General features: G+C 39.7%; 1 protein-coding gene across 3 annotated transcripts; it reads left to right on the forward strand.

Moving 5' to 3' along the window:
• The first annotated feature begins 2,800 nt into the window (after positions 1-2,800).
• Positions 2,801-25,616, forward strand: prr12a (proline rich 12a). 3 transcript variants are annotated; one of them, XM_084134998.1, is made up of 16 exons: positions 3,229-3,363; positions 3,483-3,683; positions 6,820-6,977; positions 9,774-9,935; positions 10,230-14,743; positions 14,959-15,144; positions 16,233-16,920; positions 17,090-17,580; positions 17,676-17,792; positions 18,314-18,447; positions 19,256-19,671; positions 20,170-20,292; positions 20,392-20,489; positions 21,488-21,619; positions 24,130-24,225; positions 24,312-25,616. In XM_084134998.1, the coding sequence occupies exons 2-16, from the start codon at positions 3,601-3,603 to the stop codon at positions 24,444-24,446; spliced, it is 7,533 nt and encodes a 2,510-aa protein (XP_083991124.1). In that variant the 5' UTR covers positions 3,229-3,363; positions 3,483-3,600; the 3' UTR covers positions 24,447-25,616. The 3 variants fall into 3 exon arrangements, with proteins under 3 accessions (XP_083991123.1, XP_083991125.1, XP_083991124.1); XM_084134997.1 differs by having other exon boundaries at positions 2,801-3,683; XM_084134999.1 differs by having other exon boundaries at positions 2,801-3,683; positions 20,173-20,292.
• Positions 25,617-26,211: the final 595 nt, after the last annotated feature.

Below are 26,211 nucleotides of genomic sequence, written 5' to 3' on the forward strand. Positions count from 1 at the left end.
CTTAATTATATGAGAATATAAGTATAATAACAGAATATAAATATAATTTGTCATTCCTTGTGAAAGTTATTATAGAAGCCAGTCCGTATGCCCACAGATTGTTCTGGGATGATTTCACAATTAATTGACAATATTATGATGTATTAATAATACAAATGTAAATACTGTGTCTGTAAACTGTACCTTTATCATGTGCTACCCTTCATTTTCAGGTAAACTAAGAAGTGAAACAATCTGTTGTTGAGGAAGAAGTAGAAGTGTTGATATAAAATAAGGCCTACACAAATACAATTAATTTTGTGATTTTAGAACTGTATGTTCTTCACTGTTGCTTGAGGGACCAAGTTAAATAGAAAATAGAAGAAAAAAACTTTATACCTCTAAAATTACATTTATTTGCATACTAAAATGGCCTTCAATAGGCCTTAATTCTTAGTCAGCTCTAAATTGCAAAATATCGTTTTTTGTGTGTGTGCTGAAGTGGATCCGATTTGGCATTTCATTCACACAGAACCTTTGTAATTCTATTTCCTTCAGAAATGCATATCTATTTTTTTATTACTCACAGCTCTAATGGAAATTTGACCAGTGAGCCATTTACACTGGTATGTGTTTCATATGCATCTTAATCAGATAAACTCACATGAAATGCCCAGGAGGGGATTAGAGGGCTTTTTCTTTCAGCTGTCTCGCCACTGGATGTCAGTGTCAGGTAATCCTGTGGGAGTTAGAGCGCCTCCCAGCGGTGACGATGAGATTTGCATTTCATTTTAATAAGGCAACAATAACCTAAACTTGTCAGATAGATTTGCTGTGCCTCTGTATGTTTTCCAAATAAACAGAAGCTTATAGATTAACTTTGGACACAATTTCAAATCATTCCAACCCAGTACCTCTACATAGCCTACAAGTAGGCTACTGTATTTCTGGCAATAATGGTTCTGTATTTTATTCTCAAAAATATCCTCAGCTAAAATACATAGTTGGAGATTACTAGGCCTATACTGATAAAAAATCCATCCATTAATGGGTACTTTCCAACACAATCCAGCAAAACAGGATATGCTTGATAGCATATAGAGGCCTGTTCCCTCAATATCAAGGCTGTGTGTCAGAATCTAATAAGATGCCTAACTAGACAGCAGCGTTGCTTGTTGTAGGTGTGTGCAGTATTTTTGGGCACCACAGGATGATATCCCAAAATGATGCTGACACAGGAACACCTATGATGCCCAAAAGTGTCTCAGTATCCAGCTCACAAGATTTGAGCCTAAACCTACAAGGTCAGTTGGACTTCCAGAATGTAATAGTATGATAGTTTTAAACAAATACAGATAGAATGTAAAATTTGTTTATAGCTGTGTACATTGCATATACATACCGCAATCTATCTCTCTATAGAATTATTAGTTGTGCAAATTAGTTTAATGCTATTTTCCCTGTTCAACTTATTAGTTATGAAGGACATATAACTAGAATTAGGCTGATAAACAGCTTAAAGTCACCATAAAATCGAAATTGACAAATCTTTTTTTTTAAATGGAATATTGCCGTTTATTTCTCCGTGCACATCTTTTTTTATCCATGGAGACGTGTCTCATAATCTTTGAACAAAATAACTTCCCCCCTCTTTTGCAGTGACATCTCTTCTCTGATGATGTGTTTACTGGCATGAGGGCGGGGCAACCTGTCACTCACATGAGATCCACCAATAGTAAAGTACAGGGAGGGGAAGTTGTTTTGATTAAAGAATATAAGGGCTAAAAAATGTGAGATGGAGGAAAAATGATTTGTCAAGGCTTTTGCGTTCTCACAATTGTTTTGCGTACGCAAAGTTTCTTGTGCCGCAAAGGTTTTGCGAGCGAACATAAAGTTTCTCAGCGGAACACAAAGGTTTTGCAAGCAAACGCAAAGTTTCTCAGGGGAACGCAAAACATTTGCGAGAGAATGCAAAAGCACTGACTTATTATTCCCCCCCCATATTTTTTTTCCAACACCATGCCCATTTAGGAGCTCCATAGAGGGCAGATAATGATGATGTGCACAAATAAATTACTTTTAATAAATACGTCAATATTCCATAAAAAACAAGAATTGTCAGTTTTGAAAATCAATGGACAATTCTTATTTTTTATGGAATATTGGCACATTTATTATAAACGATTTAGGCCTACCCATGCACATCAATCTATTTTAATACAAATTTTATTTTGAAATTAAATGTAATAAATTCATCTTTAAAGGTCAGAACAGGTAGAAATAGCTTAACTGCACATTTTCACTGTGTAGTGAATAGCTCTGTTATTACAAGTCCTACAGCTAGTACTTTTTTATTGCCACTGTTATTATTTTGTTTGTTTTAATATTGTTGTTGCTGCTTCTTGTTGTATGGTGACCTTGAGTGGTTTGAAAGGCGCCTTAAATAAAATGCATTATTATTATTATTACAGTTAGCCTACTTAATACAGAATAGCCTACAAAGTACGGGTTGATATGTAAACATATGTTAAATTATCTGTCCCAGTTCATGGTCATTGTCAAAGGTGTGTGGGAGTCGTGAGGGGCGCATAGAAACACGAAGCCCACAATGAATCCTCAATGCCTTTTTCACGTGAAGGCCAGACATCCCTGAACGTGCATCTGCGAATGTCAAAGGAGTCTCCCCCTTCTCTGGGCTCTGACCATTTTGGTTGAATACGAGGGAGCAGTGTGTTCCGGGAATAGCTTCTGTTAGTGGCTGCTGTGGAGGTGAACTAGAGACTACGCGTGAGCTCGAGTATGAGAGAGAGAGAGAGACAGAGACAGAGAGGGGAGGGAGAAGGGAGAGAAACAGCCGCCTTCAAAAATGGCGTCTTCGAGGGAAAATGACTAATATTATGAAAACGCAGGCCTCGAGCTCGGCTTTCAAGTGAACTGTGCGGAATTACCACGCAGCGTCAGTTTTTTTTATATCGTCGAAGTCGAATGCAACACAAAACTCGTGAAGGGAACGGGATTTACTGAAAATAATAGCAGCAACACCATCTTATTTTGATGCGTCGACAGGGCTAACAGCTAGCTCACAACAACATTGTGGGTGGAATTTAAAGGGTGCATTTGATATTCCTCCAAATTCGCTCGCAATATAGTTGCATGCAATGTAGGAGTTGTTTAAAGGCCGATATGCCCCTTGCTTGGTTAATGCATATTTAATACAACTAAAGTAAGTGGAGAAAGGGGAGGAGAAACAAGGGAAAGGACGTATACGGTCATATGCGTCCATCGGTAATTTATCGGTAACCAGGTCAAACCGAATGATTCGCATCCCGTCAGGAGCATGGCATTACTTGGTCTGATTTTAAATGAGAAAAGACTGAACAAGAGGTGAGTTATTTCGTTGGAGGTGGTCGGTGAACACCCCCTCTATCACGCACGCACTCATCTCCTCCCCTCCATTTCCCTCTCCCTTTTCAATATGCTATTTTTCACTCTTGTGGACTTAGTCGTCTCTCACCAGGAAGAATGATTAAAAACTGACAACAGGACCGCGATCTTGCCGTGCAAAAAATAGTTTTGCACCGAAATCGTTCGCTCGCATCCAGCCGCGCGTATTGCGAAGCAATGGATAGAAATTACCCGGGCGCTGGGTTCGGTGATTTGGGCGCCGGAGCCGGATGGAGCTACGAGAGATCAGCCAAAGCAAGGTAAGCATGCAGCCATGCTGAAAACACAGAATGGTGTACGCTGTTTGGCACTAAACAGACTGTGAAAACCTATGCATTTGCATCTGACTCTGACGATGCATTTGCGTAGGATGTCATAAGGTATTAGTGTAGCTATTGTTATTCAAATAAGCGAGGGATTGCGTCTTTGGAAATTCAAGTGTGATTGATGGACTAATGTGCGGTTTGGGGAGGAGAGGGAAGAAAAAAGGTGGGGGGCGGGGTGAAGTCTGCCCGAACGATTTTATTACAGATCCCATCGTAGATTCATTTAGCAGCATCCCCAATCAATGAGGGGCTCGGGTCAAGTCTATTGAGAGCGGGGTCGCTAAAAAGAAGGCGAAGTAAAGCGATCGGAGATGCTGCAGTTTACCTGCGCTCTTTAATTTGCAACATTGCTTAAAAAATACACCGTCTCAAAATCAAACGTTACAGTTGCAATGGAAATGCATGTGTATATTCATACTATATTGCTCTAACCGCGTGTTCAATAATGCCTCATTGTTTTATAAATCGTGGAAACAATACTAGTGCTACGCGGCCTCTGATGATGAGGAGCCACAGTCAAACCTCCCATTCAGCTGACGTTAGCTAACCTCTTCTTGCTGTTGTCGCATGTGGGCCTACTATTGATTCGAGCTAGAAAATGTTATATAAAAATTGATCTTTACGTTAGGGCAGTGAAAATAAAGCAATCTATATCGTTTGTAAAGATATGCATACGCTAGCTCTCGCGCTCGTTCTTCGGAAGATGGGAGCGACCTGCGGTGCTAACGAGTTAGCATCCAATGCTATGCTTACTGTCACAGATTAGGACATTAATTCCAGCCAACAAACCATTGCAGAAATAAAAAGGTTTATTTTAAAAAAATAAAAAAAATAAATGGTATAATCACTAAGGCGTATCATTATTTTAATTTATAAATAATCATAAGTAGTTTATTTGCATGATTGTTTTACATCGATAATGCCAAAGCATCACTACACAGATTACAGAGACAGAAAAGATGCAAGCCAATAATGTTAATGGAAATAAAATAATTCACTATAGAACATGGTTAAAACAAAAATATTATTGTACTAGAGGAGAGCAGTGGGTGGTTTCTGAGGGTATAGCTCAAATTAAGATATGAGATTTATTTGGTTTTGTTTTTAGGTATAAATTATCTGTCCAGGTGCCTTACAGAAACTTCTTATCTTAATATACAAGTTCTGAATGAGATTCTAAGTGAAATTGCTGTGGTTGCTGCTAGATAAGGATATATATGGATAAGATAAGTGTGTTTCTACAGCCCCAAACATAAATATTAGGGGTGCACATATATTAAAAATAATCATACCTAATGGCAGATGTGAAAAAAAAAAAAAATTGTTTTCTAAAAATTTAAATTTAAATGTTACAATTGAATTTAGGCATCAAAACATTTTAATAGTATTAAAAAAGCGGGATAACTATTATTTGTTTTTACCTGAAAAAAGCAAGCAATGAAAAACAACAGACCATAATAAAGGCCACTTATTTAGTAATGCACAACACATTTTATGGCTTTTGACATAGATGTTCAGGTCTTTCAAAAGTAATCTGTTGTCTAATTAAGGCATATATACAGTTGTGTTTTTCTCTGATGCATAATTAAGAGATTATTAGTTTTAAATGAGGATGGATTTCAAATTAGTTTTTTGTTCTAATTGGCAATTAGGCCTGCTCGATTATGGCAAAAATCATAATCACGATTATTTTTGGTTAGTGAAATCACTATTTAACACGATTGTTGGTAGGTGATATGATCAAGTCTTAATTTTAAAATATCATTGAAATTTCACAATTATTGATTCTTCAGCAAAAACTAATACTTGGTTAACTAATGTAAGAAAAAGGACCTCTAGAATCTAATTACAAACAACAGACAAATAAATACAACAGAATGAATTACAAATTAAGTAATCAGTGTTTTAAGTTTTTCAGGAAGATGTAGTAACAGTGTCATTCAGATAAGTAATAGCCTACAACAAAGAAAGTGAATAATCAAGTGTAAAATAACACTGCATAGACTTAGTGTACACATTAAATACAGATTAATCCTTATTAAAGCTTCTTAAGTTATTCAGTTAGGATCAGTGAGTGATTTTCCTTTGTCATTTGTTGTTTGATTATAAGTAATAACAGACTGCAGCAGGTATATTAGGCTGCTGTAATTTTAAGAGATTGAGTAATGCACGGATTCAGTATAGTGTTTTTTTTCTCTAATGTGTACGTTTACTTAACCCAATTTTTTTGTCATTTACTCACCCTCAAAAATTTTCCTGTATGGGTTTCTTTCTTCTGTTGAACACAAAAGAAGATTTTTTTTTAAAGAATGATGGTAACCAGACAGTTGACGGTAGCCATTTTTCTTTTCCTACTGTGGAAGTCAATGGCCACTGTCAACTGTTTGATTACCAGCATTCTTCAAAATATCTTCTATTGTGTTCAACAGAAGAAAGAAACTCCTACAGGTTTGGAACATTAGGGTGTGTCAATGATGACTTTTTGGGTGAACTATCCCTTTAAGACAACCGACTATTTACAAGTGAATACTCTCCAAAAAGGCATTTTTGAGATTTCTGTGTGTATGCTTTATGGCTCGTATCCGAAGCCCATTTGCCTATCCGCGTTCGGCTCCGACTCGGGGCACGCGCACAGAAAGCCGCCTGGGGACCAGTGTCTCTTTTGTGGCTTAAAACGCCACATTTAATATAATGTTTAATATCTGTTTAGCAACAGACTGCATTTATTTGGCGCACCGCTTTGAAGGAAAGGAAGGTGCGTGGGACGGAATGCAGCAGCGGCACAATAATCGCTTAACCTTGATTATCTTGTTTTTATTGTTGGGAAGCCAAAATCAAATTATTTTGCAACCATATTAGCAATTTAAACAAACTTAATGGAGTTGAATTAAAAGTTATATAGCAGTAAAGTACCCTTTACAAAATTGCTTCCTAGTTATTGATAGATATACTTGTTTAGGATTAATGTACAAAGAGAGGTTATTTGCTATTTAATTACTATGGTTTTACCCTTGTTTAAGTATCATTGTTTATTATTGCTAAAGTCACTGGTGATTTCTGGTCTTGTCAGCTTGGTGTACGGCAGCTCTAGATCATCACACCCGGAGTCTGAACTACTTCATCGCCAAGCCTATGCCACTCCCCATCCCCTGCAGGGTTATGCTACCAATCACCATCCTGGTGGATCTGGCCAGGGTGGGGCTTGGGGTGCAGCCGGAAGAAGCCTAGGTGAGTGACACTACTTTGACTCCATATCTCGTTTGGGTTCATTGTATCATGTTGACATGTATAGCTCTACAGCACATGTGGAAAATGGAATAGCTAAATTTTATTTATGATGTATGCTGATAATTTAATGATACAGTAATTGATATATGATAATTTCACAGTGTTTCCCACAAGATTTTTTGAAACTGTGGTGGGCGGACTCCGGACCCTCTAGGGGGGATCCGGAAGAACATTTTGTACACTTTTAAAGTTAAATTCATAAATCTGGTGCACTTTGAGAGTTCGAAATTTAGAGCTCCAACCCATATTTAGTGTGCAAATTGAACAAAGAAAAAGTCAGTGTATGGACTCAAACCTCTTTTTAGTTATGATAGTGTCTCAGTCTACATTACAGTACTACTACTACTACTACTACTAATAATAATAATATTATTATAATATTATTCATATGACAGTAATATAGCCTAGGGCTGGGTGGTATATCGAGTTTGTACGATATATCGATATATTTTTTGAAACAATATGCTATATATCGCCTTTTAACCTAAAAATAAATATATTTTTTAACATATTTAAAAATAATAAAATATTTTTTTGGCCATATCGTCCAGCCATAATATAGCCTTATATTGTAAAACAAATGCACTGAAAAATAAATTAAACTTTCATAATTAGTTTTGGTCATTTCTGTACATGCAAGAGATAAACCCCATGCAAGAGCTTTTGGTGCTGTCAAGCTTTTATTTTGGCGGAAACCAAGTTTACAAACGCATCTCATTACAAATCTAGTGAAATACTGTAATCACCAACTTTGCAAATGTGAAAATATTGTGTAACTGCGTTCCCAAATGCACGCTAAACTCAGCACATGCACAGAAAGAGTTCACTGCATTCATTCATTCACTGTGAACTGAGCTAAGACGCGGAGCTAAACGCATGATTGAAGTGCACACTTCTCTTTGCGCAGCACAAACAGTATTTTGATAAGGACACAAAGCCTTATCGCGCATTCGATTTTAATTTGTTTGACAGCAATGGTGCAAAACACGACATTAAAGACCTTTTATGTTATTATGAGACGTTTAAATATATTTTCAGGCCGCCACAGTCTAGTCAATGAATGGGAAGCACTGAAATCTATTTGTGGCGGTCAATGTTGATATTGTGGCTAAATCAATGTATGGGAAACACTTTTATCAACTGATCACAATTGTTGATCACATCAAGGCCAGGCATTTTTTTTACATGTCTTTTTAAGTAGTTATTATTTGATGGCTGTGATGTGAACACTCTTGCATAAGAGGGTGCACTGCATTCCTGAGGTTTTGAAGTACAATGTGCCAAATAGTAGTCTTTTTTATAGAGCTTATCACATTTTCTCTTCCTTGACTACCATGATTGGTTTGCAGCAAAGAATGCATTAGTCAATACAAGGCCTGTCACATACACAATACCAAATTTCAGTAGTCAATTCTAATATCAGCCAAAAATACCATCAAAATAATTTAAAAAGTGAAATATTCCTGTAATCAAATAGTTATTGAAAACAAGTAAACCAATGTAATAATAATAAATTGAAACAAAGTTGTAGTTTTTGTTGTTGTTGCATTTCTAAGGATTCTAACAGCAGGATCAAGTTTTCAATTAAAAAAGTTATCCCATGCAATGTACTTTTGACAGCTCCAGAACTTTTGTGAAAACTACAGATTATAGTTCCGCAATTTTGTATCCCTGTCCACAGACAGTTGGATCGACAGAGGGTTATTACCAGGCAGTGCAAACACAATGTAAATAAAAGATTCATTATGCAGTGTAACCGGTGCCATTGATATATAACGGGAGTTTTGGTGAGAGTCCAGAACTATTTTAATCACAATTAAAATGACAGATTGTTTTCATGTTACGAAAAGAAACCATGTGAAATTGACCTTTTAGTCAGGCTTGATTTACTGATGCATAAACAGCAAAAACAATTTTGGGACAAACATCTGATTGTACATGAATCATTCAGAAATCACTGATCACAGATAAGGCATTAGAATTAACATGGATACTTACATGTTGTGGCATTACTGTCATGTTCATATTTTACAGTAAAAGTCTGTTTGTAAAGCCTGCACCGAAATTGCGACTGATTTACCAAAGAATCCACAGTGAAATATACCGAACAAACAAATAACGCTCTACTGAGACATCCACATAGTTGAAAATAATTAACCACTTTACTAGCATTAGGATCCATTGGAAGGTAATGTTATTTTTAGTTCAGTGATCCTGTATCTCTCTTTCTCATCTCACTAATGTGCCAGCGGGCGGGGCCAAAGATGTAGAAAATGATGTAGAAGTAGGCATTGATTTGATTCTGCAGAGGCGGTCTTTCGTCATACTATCATGTCATAATGTGACAAAATCTGAAACAAGTCGTTTTCGGAGCTTGGTTTCAGTAAAAGCTGTTTTTGGATGAGTACAATGAGTTCTCACATCTCAAAAGATCAAGAAAAAATTTATTTCTTGATTCATGACCCCTTGAAGACCTAATTGACTGTGTTTACATCAATACCCTGCCGAAGTATTTTGACCAAGAAGTGAATTTGATCATGTGAAAAGACATGGGTACCAAATTTAGAGAGACTGGTATTGTTAGATTTTCATTTTTATTATAGAATTTGCTGGGTATCAAAGTACCAGTACTTTTGATATCACCAATAAAAAGTATATGTTTTTTGTGTGTGTGTGGAAGTAATATATTTACCAAAATGTTCTCATTACATCATTGTTTTTCCATGTTTCTCATAGGCCTTTCTGGACTTTTTGATGCTGGGCTCCACCACGCAAGTCCATCAGGCCCAGATCCATCGGTTATGAACCTTATATCTGCACTAGAGTCCCGGGGTCCACAGCCACCTCCCTCTGCCTCATCCCTCCTATCACAGTTTCGCACTCCATCATGGCAGACTGGTAAGCTGAGCTTACTGAGTTGTATGGGGTTTGCATGGGTGGTTCTTCAATTTGAATAATGTACAACAAACTGAAATAACATATTTGATAAAAATTATATCAAGAATGCACAGTCACTTCCTCGATGTACTGAGTATATGGTAGAAATTGTGGTAATTGTAAGTGCAGTCATCACTGTTGCTATAACAACGATTAAAAAATATGAATTTGCTCTCTTGTAATAACTCAGTGTTCACAGCCATTTTCTTAGCCTTAGCTTTTATCTTTTCTTTGTGTCTTTTCTCCACATTCTAGCCATGCACACACCTGCCCCTGCAGAGCTCTTCATCTCTGGTGCTCTTCCTGGATCTGGATCCTTTCCATCCTCTTCTGCTTTGTCTGCCTATCAACACCCAGCGTCATTCTCAGGACGCTCCTTCCCTGGTGTGTCCTTACAGGACACGCCCACTTTCAGTCCTACCTCCAATGGCCTCCTGTCACCCCATGATCCTTTACTCCACATCAAGACGCCTTCTCAGTCGAGCCTGGGCTTTGACCGCCTGTTGTCATCACAGGGTGCAGCTGCGGCTTACCGTGGAAGTCATGATCCTTCTGTGAGTGGGGTCACATCTGCTCAAGCCTCATCTGCAGCGTCAGTTTCTGCCCGCCATATACCGTCTCATCAGTTTAACTTGTTGTCCTCTCAACTTCAAGACCAGTCCTCCCAATTGTACAGTGCCTCTGTGTTTTCCTCTACCCCTGCTCCACCTCAGCCATCATCCCAAGAGCGGACAGTATCAAGACAAGACAGTGTAATTAAACACTACCAACGTCCCTCTCCGGCACAAGCCCCCCCATCCACCCCTCACCCCCTGCAGCACTACCTCAGCTGTGGGGTATCAGGATATCAGCAAGCCACTCATACTCGCCATGCTGGCCTCTCGTGCAGTCCTCTTGGTGAACACAGTCCTTCCTCAGACCATAAACCCTCCCCTAGGACTGAACAGTACAGACCAATAATCCAACCTTCTTATGGGTCCTCATCATCCACATCCTCTGGTGGGGCTGGAAAGGGGACAAAGAGCAGCTCCAGCAGTGGCTACTCCTCTTCTGGATCTGCATCCTCTTCCCGAACCCCCCACACACCACCCTCTGCCTCTTCTGCTTCATCCTCATCTTCATCCTCTTCCTCCTCCACTGCGTCTGCTAGTGCTCGTCAGTCTAATTCCATTCCAGCCTCCACTTCTGCCTCTGCATCCTCTCGGCAACAGCCACCAACTCAGACTGTACCTCCTCCACCCCAGTCACATTCCCAACCTTCCCAGAGCTCCTCTAACTCCACCCAGCAAACCCTTCCCAAGTCGTGCCTCTCGGGTTATGGATCCCCAGTGGCTCCAGTCAAGTCATCGAGTGGTCTAACTGGCCAGACCCCACCTCAACCTCAGTCTTTCTCTCCAAATCAGCCTCCCCCATCACACCTTTCCCAGTCATATGGGGGCTTCAGTTCTCCACAGACTCATGATCTTCCTTCAGCTAGGACCTCTGGAGTTGCTAAAGGATATGGGAATTTGGGAAGTCAATCGTTTTCAGCAGATTCAGTATATGGGACTGATTCAGGTTATGGGTCTCTGCCACCATCCCTAGGAGGTGCTGGAAGTCCATCAATGGGTTATGGTGCATCAGGACACTCTCCTGCCCTTCTACGGTCAGGAGCAAGTGGTGGAACAACTGGTGGTAGTAGTAGTGGAAGCAGCACAGGAACTGGAGGCAGTGGTAGCGTGGGAGGTGGCGGAAGTGGTGGTGGATCTTACCACATTCCTGATTCCAGCCCATCTCCATCTGGCAATTCTGGAATCATCCGCCCAGGTCTGCATTCTCCTGCACCTTCACGACCTGCTCAGTCGCCTGTTGGAGCAGGATCCAACAAATATTTATCGTCTGTTCTCTCACCTTCGTTTTTGCCTTCCCCACAAGGGTACCCAGACACAAGAGGACCTCGATCACAACCCTACCACTCATCTGTTCCTCCTAAAACAAAGTCTGATAACAGCATACTTGGTGTAACAGAGTCTAGGCCACAACAGGACGATGATGTTGATGATGATTTCCTCATCCAACACCTTCTTCAAGCCCAGAGTCCTACTCCTCAAGCATCACATCACCATACTCCTCAAAGCCATCATTCCTCACAGCCCACCCAGCAGCCTCCAGTCCTTCCAGCTCAGGATAAAAATAAGGGGCTTGATTATGAGATGAGCAAAAGCTCAGAAGAGCGGTACCACCTTCAAAGTGTTATTCGAACACATAGTGCCACCTCTAATGCTGCCGTCACTGGCACCGGGAGTGGAGCTGGACTGGACAGTCAATTGGAGATGTCCCTAAAGAAACAGCACCAACAACAGCAACAACATCAACAGCAACAACATCAACAGCAGCATAAACAACAACAACAACAACAACATCAACAACAACCACAGCAGAAGAGCAACAGAACTGTAAGTGATGGAGGACGGGGGAGTTCAGAACAAACACATTCCCATCCTCACCATCATCATGATTCTTTGGGATCAGTGGTGCACTATGGACGGGGTGACCCGTATTCCCAACACTCCATTCCTCAACACTCCACCTCCCACCATCAACACACTCCACATACACCAACGCACCCACACCTACACTCTCACCCACACATGGATCTTCAGAAAAAGCCTCAAGATTCAGGAGATATGGCTTACATGCGTAAGACACCTGATGTGCAGCAACATCACCATCAGCATCAACAGACACATCAACAGCAAACTCAACATCATCAGTCACATTCACAACATCAACAACAACCACAGCAGCAACAGCATCATTCTCAGTCACAGTCACTTATGGACTCTCCCACTGACCAGTCTCGCCAACCTTCTCATTTGCTGCAGTCTGTGCTGTCCCATACTCGCAGCAAAATAGACCCTCAGCAACAGCAGCATTCTGTAAGCCAGCAGGCCCTAATGGAAGCCACTGGGGGAGTTGTGTCATCAGAGACCCATTCCCAGTCTCAGACATCCCAGCTCCAACTCCAGCTTCAATCCCAAGCTTTGGAAGCAGCTGGTCACTATGGTCATGGTTCTCAGCAGCAAGACCAGAGCCGCCCTAAGTCTAACACAGTGTCTTCACTAGACATGCTAGAGCATTCCCTCTCTCGGACATCTAGCCAAGAGGGGGCAATGGTGGATGAGAGGACAGGGGGTGAAGGAAGCAGGGGGAATTCTGGAGCAGCAACAGCAGGAAGTGTAGAAAGACGGCAGTCACAGGAACAGCAAAGACTTTCATCTCACCACCCAACGCAGCACCATGCCTCGGAGTTACACTCATATCTTCCTGAGCCAGACATGAGTTTATCAACAACCTCACATGGACACCACCTATCCCACCATCACCACCAACAGCAACAAGCATCACAAGGTCCTCAACATCCTAACTCCCACCATCAACACCCTCACCCCTCCCATACTAATCAGCAGAGCCATCATCATCTTCCTCCACAGGCCTCCTCTGCAGCTTCTCAGCAACAAGAGCAGTCTCACCCCTCTCATGCCTCCCAGATTCCTCAATCCCAACTTGACCATCAAGGAGAGCCTCACTTTGACACCAGAAATCCAGCCGCAAAATCGAATCAAAACCAAAATCAAAGCCAACAGAGCCAGAGGTTTGTTCCTTTAACATCCATCTGCTTTCCCGATTCTCTTCTCCCAGATGAGGACCGCTCGTTCTTTCCTGGAATGGAGGATATGTTCTGCCCAGAGGAATACAAATCCAGTTGCTCAGGAGGAACTGGGCAGGGTCAAGATGGGGTTGCACCTGGCCAAACAGTGCAGGAAGGAATGGAAGGAATTAAAACTACACCTGGAGGAGGAGACAATACAGGTCCAAGTTATGATATGCTTGGCCATCACAGTGACCAGGGGTATGGGCAGTATTGCCATGATCTTTCAGAAACTGATAATGGAACCATGCATTTAGATCTTGACTCCTTGAAGACTCATGAGCTCCCATCTACTGTCAACACAGAGCAGCTTGGACTAATCCAATCTCAGCCAGCCAGCCTTGGAATGGGGACAACTGGAACTGTCGGGGAAGGATCTGGTGCCAAAATAGGAAGTACTGGGGGATCTGGGTCTGGATCCGGGGGTCTTACCTCTCCAATTTTCTGTTCCTCTCGCCCAAAGAAGCTTCTGAAATCCAGTTCCTTCCATCTGTTGAAGGAGAGACCTGATCCAAACTCCTTGCCCAAGAAGAGCTATGCACAGGAGTATGAATTTGAGGATGATGAGGATAAGGCTGACGTCCCAGCTGACATTCGCCTCAACAGCCGAAGCCGACTTCCTGATCTGATACCAGACCTTGTGTCCAGTTGTCGCAAATCAAGTGGAGTGGGAGGGGGAACTTTAAGCCCTTTAATGGGTGATCTAGATTTTGGATACTCATCCCTTGGTCCCCCTCCTCAGTTGTTGCCACAGGATGGACCGAAGAAAAGAGGCAGAAAGCCCACAAAACCCAAACGAGATGGACCTCCAAGGCCACGTGGACGACCACGTATACGCCCATTGCCAGAACCTCACCACTCTAGGGGTATGATGGGAGAGTATGGAACAGGATATGTTCCTGAAAGAGGCAGAGGCAGAGGAAGAGGCAGAGGCAGAGGTAGACGGGATGAATCCATGATGGACATGGAGATAGCCAATAAAGATCCAAATCAGATGTATCAGCAGCACATGCAACAGCAAATGCATCACCAATCACAACAGCAGACACAGCATCAGGAGCCAATCAAACCCATCAAGGTGAGCTGTTAAAATTGAAAAAGCTACTGTTACAATTTATAATATACTGTCTAAAATGAAACGTACAACTTTGGTAGTCATTACAGATGAATAAATATATCAGTTATCAGAAATAATTTTTGTATAGCATTGTGTAACATTGGATATTTAATTTTGTATGTTCATTTCATCACTTTCCAGGAGATTTTCTATAACGTCTTATCTTCCTCTTTTAGATTAAACTTCCTATTGGAAGCATGTCATCTTCTGATGCCTTGTTGCGGACAGACTCCTTATCAGGCACTGATCCGGCTCTCTCAGATGGTTCTCTTGGTTCCGCTCCTTCTTTGGGATTAAGTCCTGGGACACCTGGAGTGCCTGACATGAACAGACCTCAAGACAAGAAGTCCAAATCCCAAGAGGTATGCAAATATAGTAGGCCTGAAAAATCGAATTGTAATTTTTCTAGTTAAAATTTTCTAGTTGCGATTTTTAAAATGCAATTTTTATTTTTTATTTTTAAACGGAAAAAAAAAGATAAAGAACACCAGGTTTGTTGTGCCTACTTAGGGATGCACAATTTGGCCCAAAATGTTGTGCTTTTACATCAATATGACTAATAATAATAAATATGATTATGATTAGGGGTGGCTGATATACTGGTAGACATGATAAACCGGTAGAGATTTTGGTCTATCGTCTCTATTGCGGTTACGCTCACGTCACGTGACGTTGCTGTACTGCGCGGTCATGAAAGCTTATGGTTTGCATGCATTTTTTTAACAATGCCGTATAAAAACTTAATTTTTTTTAAACCGGTTTAAAAATTTATTTTAAACCATTGAAGCGAAATAAATAGCTAAAGACAACTCATTTCAGTATGTTGAAGCTGCTGCTTAAAAGCGTGTGAGAAGTTTTTTACCACTTAAATTGGCTTGAACGGTTAAATACACATACCTATGTGTCAAAGTGAACGTGGAGAGAGAAAACACAAAAGTACGATGGATCCGTACATTCAGTCTTAAAAGTATCAGCATCCAAATTGACCTGCTATCAAAAAAAGAGAGCATTTCTATAAGAATAAGAATGTATATAACTATGTTGTGATATACATCACTATCGTGAAATAAAATAAGTTTTTTTATAAGATTAAGTAAGATTAAGATTACTTACTATATGATTTTGGTCATATTGCCCACCCCTAATTATGATTATTATTAATTATTTTTACTATTTATTATTACTAAATAGAAATATTAAACAAAATAAAAAAATGTCACTATTTAGTTTATAAAAAAATAAAAAACACAATATTTAAAAAAAATATAATAATATTTATTTAATCAAAAATCATAGTCTTTGTGATTTCATAATTGCAAGGCAAATCGCAATTTCGGTTTTATTTTGATTAATCGTGCAGCCCTGGAATGTAGTGTAGATTCAACAGTAGTGTTTGTGAGCATATTTTTACATTTTAATCTAATCACAAATTTTGTCCTTTCATGTTTAGTTGGAAGATAAAGAGTCGGAGAAGACTGGCTTTGTTGCCTCATTTCTAGATTTTCTCAAGTCTGGAAAAAGGCCATCTGGAATGTCAACGGGCTCAGCTGACAGCGGTGGAAATGAAGATTCATCTCCTGGGAAAAGTGGAGGCATTCGCCCACTATCCCCTCAACCTCCACCCCCGCCAGCCGCTGCGGCTGTATCTGGATATGGAGATGGGGAAAGTGATGGGGGACTGTCTTTGGGTGGCTGTCCTAGCCCATGCAAGCGCTTGGATGAAGAGCTGAAAAGGAACCTTGAGACTTTGCCCTCCTTCTCATCTGATGAGGAGGACTCCGTTGGAAAGAACCAGGACCTGCAAAAGAGCATCTCCTCCGCAATCTCTGCTTTGTATGACACTCCTCAAATCACCTCAATGCAGCCTTCTTCACTTCCTCCACCCCCTCCTCCACCTCCTCCTGAACAACTTACACCAACACAGCAGCCACCAGCCCTCAGCCCTCAACCACCAATACATACACACCTTCCCTCACACACCCATACCCACTCTATTGAGCCTGCAAGATTGCAAAAAGAAGAGCAGGAGGATGAAATGGAAGAAAAAGTGAAGGATGTAGATGAGGTAGTGGAGCAAGACCTGGAAGAGAAAGAGAAAGTCCCAGACATGGAGCTGCCAAGTGTCCCAAAATTTGGAGGTGAGGGTCATTTTTGGAAAGTGGTATGAATTAAGCAGCTTAGAAAACACCTCCACACTTTGTTTTGTTGAAATGGGGCATTATTAAGACACAGTTGAACACTTGTTTGCTGTTGTATTGTTGAAACTATAGGTGGTTGAAAATTTAAGAGTACCCTTCTCTCTTGCAGACTCGCCTCAAGAAGCCATTGAAGCCCAAGCTCCCCCTTCTCTCCCACCAGTTTCCCCATCATCCCCTGCTCCCTCCTCCGCCTCTTCGCCATCTCCTCTTCCTCCCCTCCCCCTCCCATCTCCCCCTCCTCCACAGGAGGACAATCCTTCCGCCACTCAGAAATCTCCACCACAAGAATCCTCACCTCCACCCAGTCCTGTGGCTTCCACTGTTCCTGTCCTCTCTCCTCCTCCTCCTCCTGTAGAGCCCACTCTATCCTCTAGCCCACCTTCTCCCAGTCCTCCTCCAGTACAGGAGTCCATTGCAGAGCCCGCCTCCCCTGAAGAGCCAGCTGTGCCTCAGATTCTACCCTTGCACTTGGCACAGAAACAGAGCGGTGCTGCCATTGTTGGAGAGACTGATGAGGATGAGAGTGAGAGTGGAGGCGAGGGCATTTTCAGAGAGAGGGATGAGTTTGTGGTGCGGATTGAGGACATCAAGTGTCTGAAGGTACGGCAATTATTTTATGTATAATGCAAATGTGCAGAAATATAATGTGACAAGATAGGTAGGTTTAATTTTGTGATAATCTCATCTCTCACTAGTTGGCCCTGCAGACAGGACGAGAGCCCCCTCCAATTTGGCGTGTACAGAAAGCTTTGCTGCAGAAGTTTTCCCCTGAGATTAAGGATGGACAGAGACAGTTTTGTGCCACTAGTAATGTGAGTCATGACCCATCACATCATTTGTAGAAAGCAGCACACCAATTTTCAGCCATTTCTACTTTGTTTACTACATCTGATTATGATTCTTATTTATTAGTGCTGTTTACCATGGCACTGTTATTATTACTTGTATTAACCCAGGGTGTTTAGAAATATCACTGTCTATTTTTATCTGATAAAACAGGCTAAATAATCCCATTCACCTGCATTACACCCTATTAAACTACTACTCAAACTAATTTAGTAACTGCAAAGCACCATCATGGAAACCATTCAGAACAATTTAGAATTGTGGCAGTGAGCATCACTTTTTCATCAGAAATTGTAAAAATCAATTGAAGGGAAAGTATGCATAATTGCATATTGAATAGTACAATATTCATCAGCACATTAAGTTATGGGTGATTCTGTTTTGTTTTTGACATTTGTATAAGCTGCATTTTAAGTTGTGTCACTATGTTTCTAAATTTTGTCTGTTCTTTTGTCCCCTTCTCCTTAATGTCTCTACTTCCTCCTAGTATCTTGGTTTCTTTGGGGATGCTAAAAAGCGCTACCAGCGGCTGTATGTGAAGTTTCTGGAAAACATAAACAAAAAAGACTACGTGAGGGTCTGTTCCTGTAAGCCCTGGCACAGACCTTCTGTCAACCTGAGGTATTTTGACCCCTTTATCTGTCTTGTTGCCCAGACAAGTGTGAAGGCATCTCCTAAGGAAACTTGTTTCAGACAGAGTACCTAGGCAGAATAGCATCATGTTTAGTGATCTAGAAGAGATTCAAATAAGCTTTATTCACATTGAGTGACTTAACTCCTTTCAGCTAATCCTTCAACACTAGTATTTACATTTTTTCCACCAGTTCTTTAACTGCACTCAAAGGATTGTGAGATATCATAGACGCATACTAGACACATATATCTCATAAGATGAAGGCATGTTAGTTGACAGGATATTACGCAAACATTACATTTGCATGTGCCTTGTTGCATTTTTCAGGTTTCGTACACATCCTATATGTCAGTATAAAAGTTGCAGTGTAAAGGGCTGTTTACAAAAGGACAGTAACTATAAAGTTTTAATTCTATGAGAAGAGGAAAGTCCACACTACTATAACAGTAACACAGTGGAACAATATCGTTGGGATCACCTTTAAAAGGATTTTTAATCTAGCTGATGAACGATAAAATCATTGCTAGCCAATCAAAAGCATTTAAAGCTACGGATGCCATCACTGCAGTGGATGCTTAATAAACAAAACATTATTGTATGTTGGTATGGATGCTAATATAGTTGTAATAGTTAACAGCCCTTAACATTTACATTATTTACTAGGGTATGGTATTTAACATGTTTTGTGGTGCACTGTTGACCTGCTTAATAATGGTGTCATAATGATCTAGATTACAGCAGGTCATTTCAATGTGGCATATTTTTGCAACCATCCTGTTGTTTTTTGCTATTTAGGAGGCAGTCTCAACCAGTCCCGAAGTTAGCCCCGCCCCCCAATAACCAGACTCCCTTAGAGAGGGTTGAGAAAGACAGAGAGAAGATAAAGGAACCACGTGAAAGCAGAGAGAAAAACAACATTCGGCCAAAAGAACTGCGGGACAGAGAAAAATTGCTTAAAACCAGGGAAGAAAAGAAAGAGAGGGAAAAAGAGAAAAAAGCTTCACCTCCGCCGCCTTCGAAACCTGAGAAACGGGCAGCGTTGACAGAACGAGGGAAGGTGAAGGAGGAGAAGAGGAGCGCTGGACAGGAGAGGAAGACTGAACGCTCTGCTAAGCCTCAGCCAGCAAAGCCTCCGCCCAAGAAGCGCAGGAAGTGGCTGAAGGAAGTGCCCTCATCATCAGAAACAGACTCCTCAGCGAGCGAGGATGAAAGTGAGTATACTTTGAGTAAACGTGCATGGTATGCATTAGCCGAAATGTGTCACAATCGTTTTATTGAATCTATTTTATTTTTAATCAAGATTTTATTTATTTGCACACAAAATTTGGAATAAAAATTATAAAATCAAAAATATAAATACTATAAACTGAGTCTAACTCTATCACGAATCATATCGCTTACATCAACGATACATATCGTCACGTTTTTATATTGCGGTATTACAATGTATCGTTACACCCCTATTATTAAAACCATATCATACATCACATTTAACTCTAAAATCAAAAGGAAAAAAATAGGAAATTTTATTTTTTTTAGAAAAGAAAAGCCTATGAATTGTAACATTAAGATTTTTTTTACATTGTGACATTATTCAAATGCAAAATAACCATTTTTAGACGTAACAAATGGGGACATGTGACATAAATTAGGAGGCAATGTACAGTTATGATAGTGAATATATGTTGACAATATATGTCTCTGTCCAGCAGTGTCAGTAAAAGCTGGCCTGAACACACGTGGAATGCGTGAGATGTACCGGAGCTACGTGGAGATGCTGGTCAGTACGGCACTCGACCCGGACATGATTCAGGCTCTAGAGGACACAGAAGGTAAATGAATATGATTACCTCCCAGAAAAACTGCTGCGCTGTCGTTTTCAAAACATGAGATGAAATTCACCCTTCTCCTTATGTTATTGGCCGTTTCAGATGAGCTATATCTTCCTCCAATGCGCAAAATCGACAGCCTTCTCAGTGAGCAGAAGAGGAAGCTTTTGAAAAGAGTCAATATGAACTCCCAGCACCAGGTAATTCACCTTTGTATTTGTGCTTGCTTGATTCTTTTATTTGATCGCTTCAGTAGTCTTTCATGTCCCTTAGAAACAGGCATCATCAAGGACTTTCAAACAATGCTTCCAATACCAATTTTCTTCAAGGACTTCATACAATAGGTTTTTCTTAAATGACTTTTTATTTCTCACATTCTTTTCATCCTTTATAGAATATAAACAGGATATAATATACAAAAATAATTCAGACTAACGGTAGAATATAAATGTTAGAAATAGAAAAGGTTAGGGTAGAAAATAAATATAAAAGTTAAATGTCTATATAATGTGCTTGTATATTAATTCATATAATACAAATTTAACAAATACAGCCTGTAGGTGGCAGTCTTGTAACTCTTAAAATAATAGGATTCTACTGCTAATTCATTATGCTGAATAACTTGCCTTTCAGAAATTACTGTTTGGAGACTTTATTCCTTTGTTTTAGTCACTGTTTGCATTATTTATAGCACGTTGCTGCTGTATTTTGAAAGCGGAAAGAGACTCGCATATATGAATTTTTGCATTTTATAATTCCAGAAATAAAATCTTAAATGTGCAAAAACTGCACTGTAAAGCATTAAACTCACCTGACTCTGAACAGAGCTTGAGCCCTGAAGCATCTACAGCATAAAATACTATTTTACGTTGGGCAATCTGTGACGTACTGTGATTGGATTTCAATCATCCACGTTGTGTTACAGAGTTCTTTGAGGTTAACCCGCTTAAACACCAGGTGCAGGGGAATATGAGACTTTAAATACTTTTTCCAAAACATATATTTGTTTCTTGTGCATTTAAACCACCTACACATTCTTTTTAAACTTCAAGCTCTCTTAAGCACTCTTCTACAAAACAAGCCCATTTTCCAGGTATTCCAGAACTGACATTTCTGAAAGCTAAATTCAAGCACTTTAAGTGTCTTGTGTGAACCCTGTAAATTCTTCTCTGAATGTCCCTCTGTTCCTGCTCCACAGGAAGCTCTTCACACGTTCCCTCAGATTACGGCGGAGCCCCTGGACTCGGGGGCGGTGAGGGTCAGACTGAGTGGGGAATGCTACAACCGAAAAACCCTGAACCGCATTAAAAAGAGTGTTTCCAAACCACAGGTGATTCTTTCACTGTGAACAACTCCCCCTTTTTAAATTGAATTAATAGAGCTGTCAATTTGTGTGTGTGTAGATAGATAGATAGATAGATAGATAGATAGATAGATAGATAGATCTGATAGACAGTTTCAACAAAAATATGAAGCAGCACAACGGTTTTCAACACTGATTATAATAAGAAATGTTTCTTGAGCATCAAATCAGCATATTAGAATGATTTCTCAAGGATCATGTGACACTGAAGACTGGAGTAATGATGCTGAAAATTCAGCTTTGCATCACAGGAATAAATTACATTTTTAAATATATTGAAAAAGAAAACAAGTTATTTTAACAGTAATAATATCTCACAATATTCCATTCCAAAGGGAATCTTCTGAACTCCCTGAAACACCTCAATTTTAGTCTTGAGTTTTCTTCTGGAAATGAACATGTCACAATATTCTTCATTTAAATAATTCCCAAGGAGATGTCTTTATTCTCCAAAACAAAGGGGCGGGGCCTGGTTGAGTTAGTTAGTAGTGTTTAAACTTGCGGCTATGGTAAGGGGTGTGACATTCCCAAACACTCTTGAAGCGCTTGACCAATCACAACACACTGATCCAATCGACTAATTCGAGCACAGTGTGCTTTGCAGAAGAAGGGGCTTTATAGAGAACTAAACAGAGCGTTACTGACAGACTAGGTAGAGAGGAGCTGCAACAATGGAGAATATGTGAAAAATTGTGTTTTTTAACATTCAAGCATTAAAACCTATTCTAGTTGAGCCCAAAAAACAAAATCAAGACTTTGTAAAAGGTTGTAATATGGCCTCTTTAACACTTTAAATCCATTAGCAGTAGGGCTGCACGATTTGGGGAAAATGTCATATTGCGATTATTGAGGTCAGTATTGCAATTGCGATATAATAAACAAATGGTTTCATGAGTCAACTTGCTTGGTTCTCAAGAAAAATGCAAACACAGAGTAGTGATAATGCTGAAATGTGTATTTCTCAACTCAAACTTGCAACAACAACTAAAAAAACAGTGTTTTCAAATTAAAATAATATTTTTTCAAAATTAAATAATGACATCTCTGCATTACTGCAAACTTATTATTGTCTCAATAGAACAATAGTATAAAATAAATAGAACAATAAATAAGAACATTTGTATGCTCATGAAAATAAGATATTTTGAACATTCTGTCCAGACAAGCAGGGACATTTAAGCATGATGTAACATATGCTTTGTCTAAACTCAGTCTGTGGATCATTTTTGGTGTAAGTGTATTGTGATTGTCAAAGCATTTGATAACTAAACAGAACTTTGTCAAGTTTAGTGACAACATGTTACAATGTTTACATGGTACAATGACTTGTTGGCTACTGTTTTTATTATTGCTTGACACAGATTTCACGATTTCGATTTGATTCCGATCTTGATTCAGTATTGATTCATTTGGATAAATATTAGGTAGCCTAACAGTAGATGCATGTTAATTTTTGCATTTGCATTTTTAATGTTTAAATATATTGTGGTTTTTACTAGGCTATAATAACAACATTACAATATTTTAATAAGTAAAAATATAATAAATATTTAATATAGTGCACATATTTAGCAAAATACTCCTCTCTTTATATCATTTGTCTAGCCAGCTAACGTGCCATCATCAAATGGCTTTCCTGAGGTAAATGTAACGTTATGTGACACGTTGTTCTCCAGCTGTTTTATTGACCTCTTTCCACGGTTGAAAAAAAAAAAACTGATCGATTGATATTATGAACGAGGCATAAACATTTCAGCAAGTTGTACTTTATCTTTCAACACATCTATTGTTCATTCGTGCTTATTTACTATTAACTAGTAGTAAAGAGTAGGCTAAGAGATGTTCGGTTCACGACCACGATCTGTCACGTCACATTTACAAGCGGCAAAACGCTATTGTTTGAATTTTGTAATAAAATTGACAGAATCTGAGAGCTGAGAATTAGTTTCATATCAAAAGTGACCTGCTCTTGTCTAGTCTGTCTGTGTCAGTGTCCTCTTTGCTGCTCTTTGAGAAAATGGATGTGTGGCGTGAGAGTGTGTGAAAAGTGTCAATTGCTTGAGTCTCACGCTGAATGAGTGAGAGTTGGCAGCCCTGCTCCCTCTGCTTCAGTGTCGGTTATATTATAGCCAAAATATCGCCATATAACAGAGGGAGTGGTTTTCTGGCCATCTCCACCTGTTCTCTGCGCTGCACACTGGGAAAACTCACGACGTGAGCATACGCGCCACACGTGCCACTGCCTACTGAAACTGACTGCTCTTTTTATTAGCGGTGTAGAAAATGGGCAAACAGCTCTCAGAGAGAATGGGTTGTCATGTCCACACATGCATTTATTTATTTCATATAATCGCATAGGCTTGACATCGCGATTGGGATATGATTAATCGTGCGGCAGCCTTCATAACTAATAGGAACAATGTAGAATCTGTAATAGAATTCAGATTCTAACATGTCACCATCCCTGTCTCCTCCAGGACCTCAAGTTGTCAACAGACACGTGTCGAATCTACAGTCTCTACCATTCACTGCATCATTATAAATACCATACCTTCTTACACTGCAAGAAAGAGGTAAGAGCTACATTTCCCAAAAGCAGCTGGAGTAAACAAACGCACACATGAACGCACTATTAAAACTCTCTCGTCTTTTCTTGTAGACGAACACTATAGAGCAGGCTTCAGAAGACCCTGGACAAGAGGAGGTTGTTCAGCAGTGCATGGCCAATCAGAGCTGGCTGGAGACGCTCTTCAACTCCTTCTTAGAGCTGATGGCCCTCAGCACCAAAGCTTGAGAAGGGAGGGGCAAATCGAGGAGGCCTCAATGTACAAAGATGCTGGATTTACTGTTGCCTAGCTCCCCTTCCCTCCTCTTCGGCTTTACGGAAATTCTCTTTTAAACGGCTCTTACGCAGCGGCGACAGAAGAGGACCGGGCGATGACAATAACCAATAACTCGATTAACTCTTCACAAACGTCACCGAGGCCGCAGACCCGGTGCAGGATCCCTCCTGAGACCTCAGACGAATGGATATGACTAAACTGAGAGCACCTGAAATGGGCTGACCTTACTGAATTCACTGAATCCCAAGGAAATGGTACACAGAACCAAGGAATATACTGTGTGGAGTCTTTATACTTTTTGAATTGACTGATTCACCGTGGGAAATAACTGACAGGAGGAGTTCGCTTCGTGTCGACACTAGGAGCAAGTCTGTTACTGAATTTTACACAAATAATTTTTTAAGACTATAGCAGTTTTATTCTGGCTTTTTTTTCTGAAACGAGAGCGAGAGCGAGTGAAGGTTCTGTTTTATAAACGAGTGCAGATCGGAAAGCGGACATGGGAAGATGCGTGCAACGACATGTGATGACATTCAACGCTTTAGTCTACACGCGTGAAACAAGTGAGCTGAAGTAATGCATTTTTATTATTTATAAAGACATTTTTAACAGGACTTCGCACATACTATACAAACAAGTAATGCTTCATAACGGTTAAAATAATGTTGGTTCAGATGTTATAAATGGATCTTATTGCCACATTCTGAGCTGTCTTCCTTTTTGCTCATCGAAGGTGGGTGGTAGATACAATGGAAAATGTCTTATCGTTTTTATCTGTTACGGAAGAGAAAAGAAAGAACAAACTATTTCAAGATACGCAAACGGTATTATTGCAGTGCATTCTACAGAAAAAAAAATCAAATGGCGTTGAAAGTGAGTGAAGCATCTGATTCCCATTAGGGAGGGATTATGTATTAGTACTATTTAAAATGGAAATTTGTTTTTATCTGTTTGTCTTTTGTCTGTATTCTGAGTATTATTTTGGAACAATCTAATACTGTGCTTCTTTCAAAAGTAAAGCCTTTGTGTAAATATTGTACAGCTCTTGACAAAAATCCTCCGGTTCTTCTGTACATGGACTATCCCTGTATTTGACAAACAAATAAAACCGTCAACAACTACTTTGTCTCAGATAAAATGTGATTTTTTCCTCTGGGTTTGAACTTTGTGACGGGAGATTTAATCAAGTTAGATCCTTCAACAGAACTTTCTTCACTAAATGACTTTATGCAAAGGTTTGTTTTCCTTGAACTTTTGACCATGACTTCATTACACTTCCCCTTTTTGCTGTTATTGTGTATTATTTCTGTTGCTTTACATTTTATGATCTATTCATCTTCGGTTTAGGCCGCAAAACGGCAGGGTATTTCCAGCCTGGAACTTTCTAGAAAAGTAAAAATGTTTTCTAGAACACAAAAGAAAATGTTTTCTTTTTATGAAAAATGGTCCAAATTGTTTTGGAATATTTTCAAAGTATAACCAGAAAGTACAGTTGTGACCTACAATTTATACAATTACTTGGAAAATATGCAGTCGAAAAGTACATTGCCACTGTGTTGATTGGTTGACATTCTTGCTCACAATTCTGATGATAATTCTTTAATAATAATAATGAGGACTAGGAGTGGGTGTGTCCAAATCTTTGTGCATTTGATCAGACAGATGGCAGGATTATTTGCTGTTTTGATTACAGTATGAAAGCGCTCCTCTGAACAA

This window comes from Abramis brama, assembly GCF_963993115.1.
Source record: "Abramis brama genome assembly, chromosome: 14".
NCBI classification, from domain to species: Eukaryota; Metazoa; Chordata; class Actinopteri; order Cypriniformes; family Leuciscidae; genus Abramis; species Abramis brama.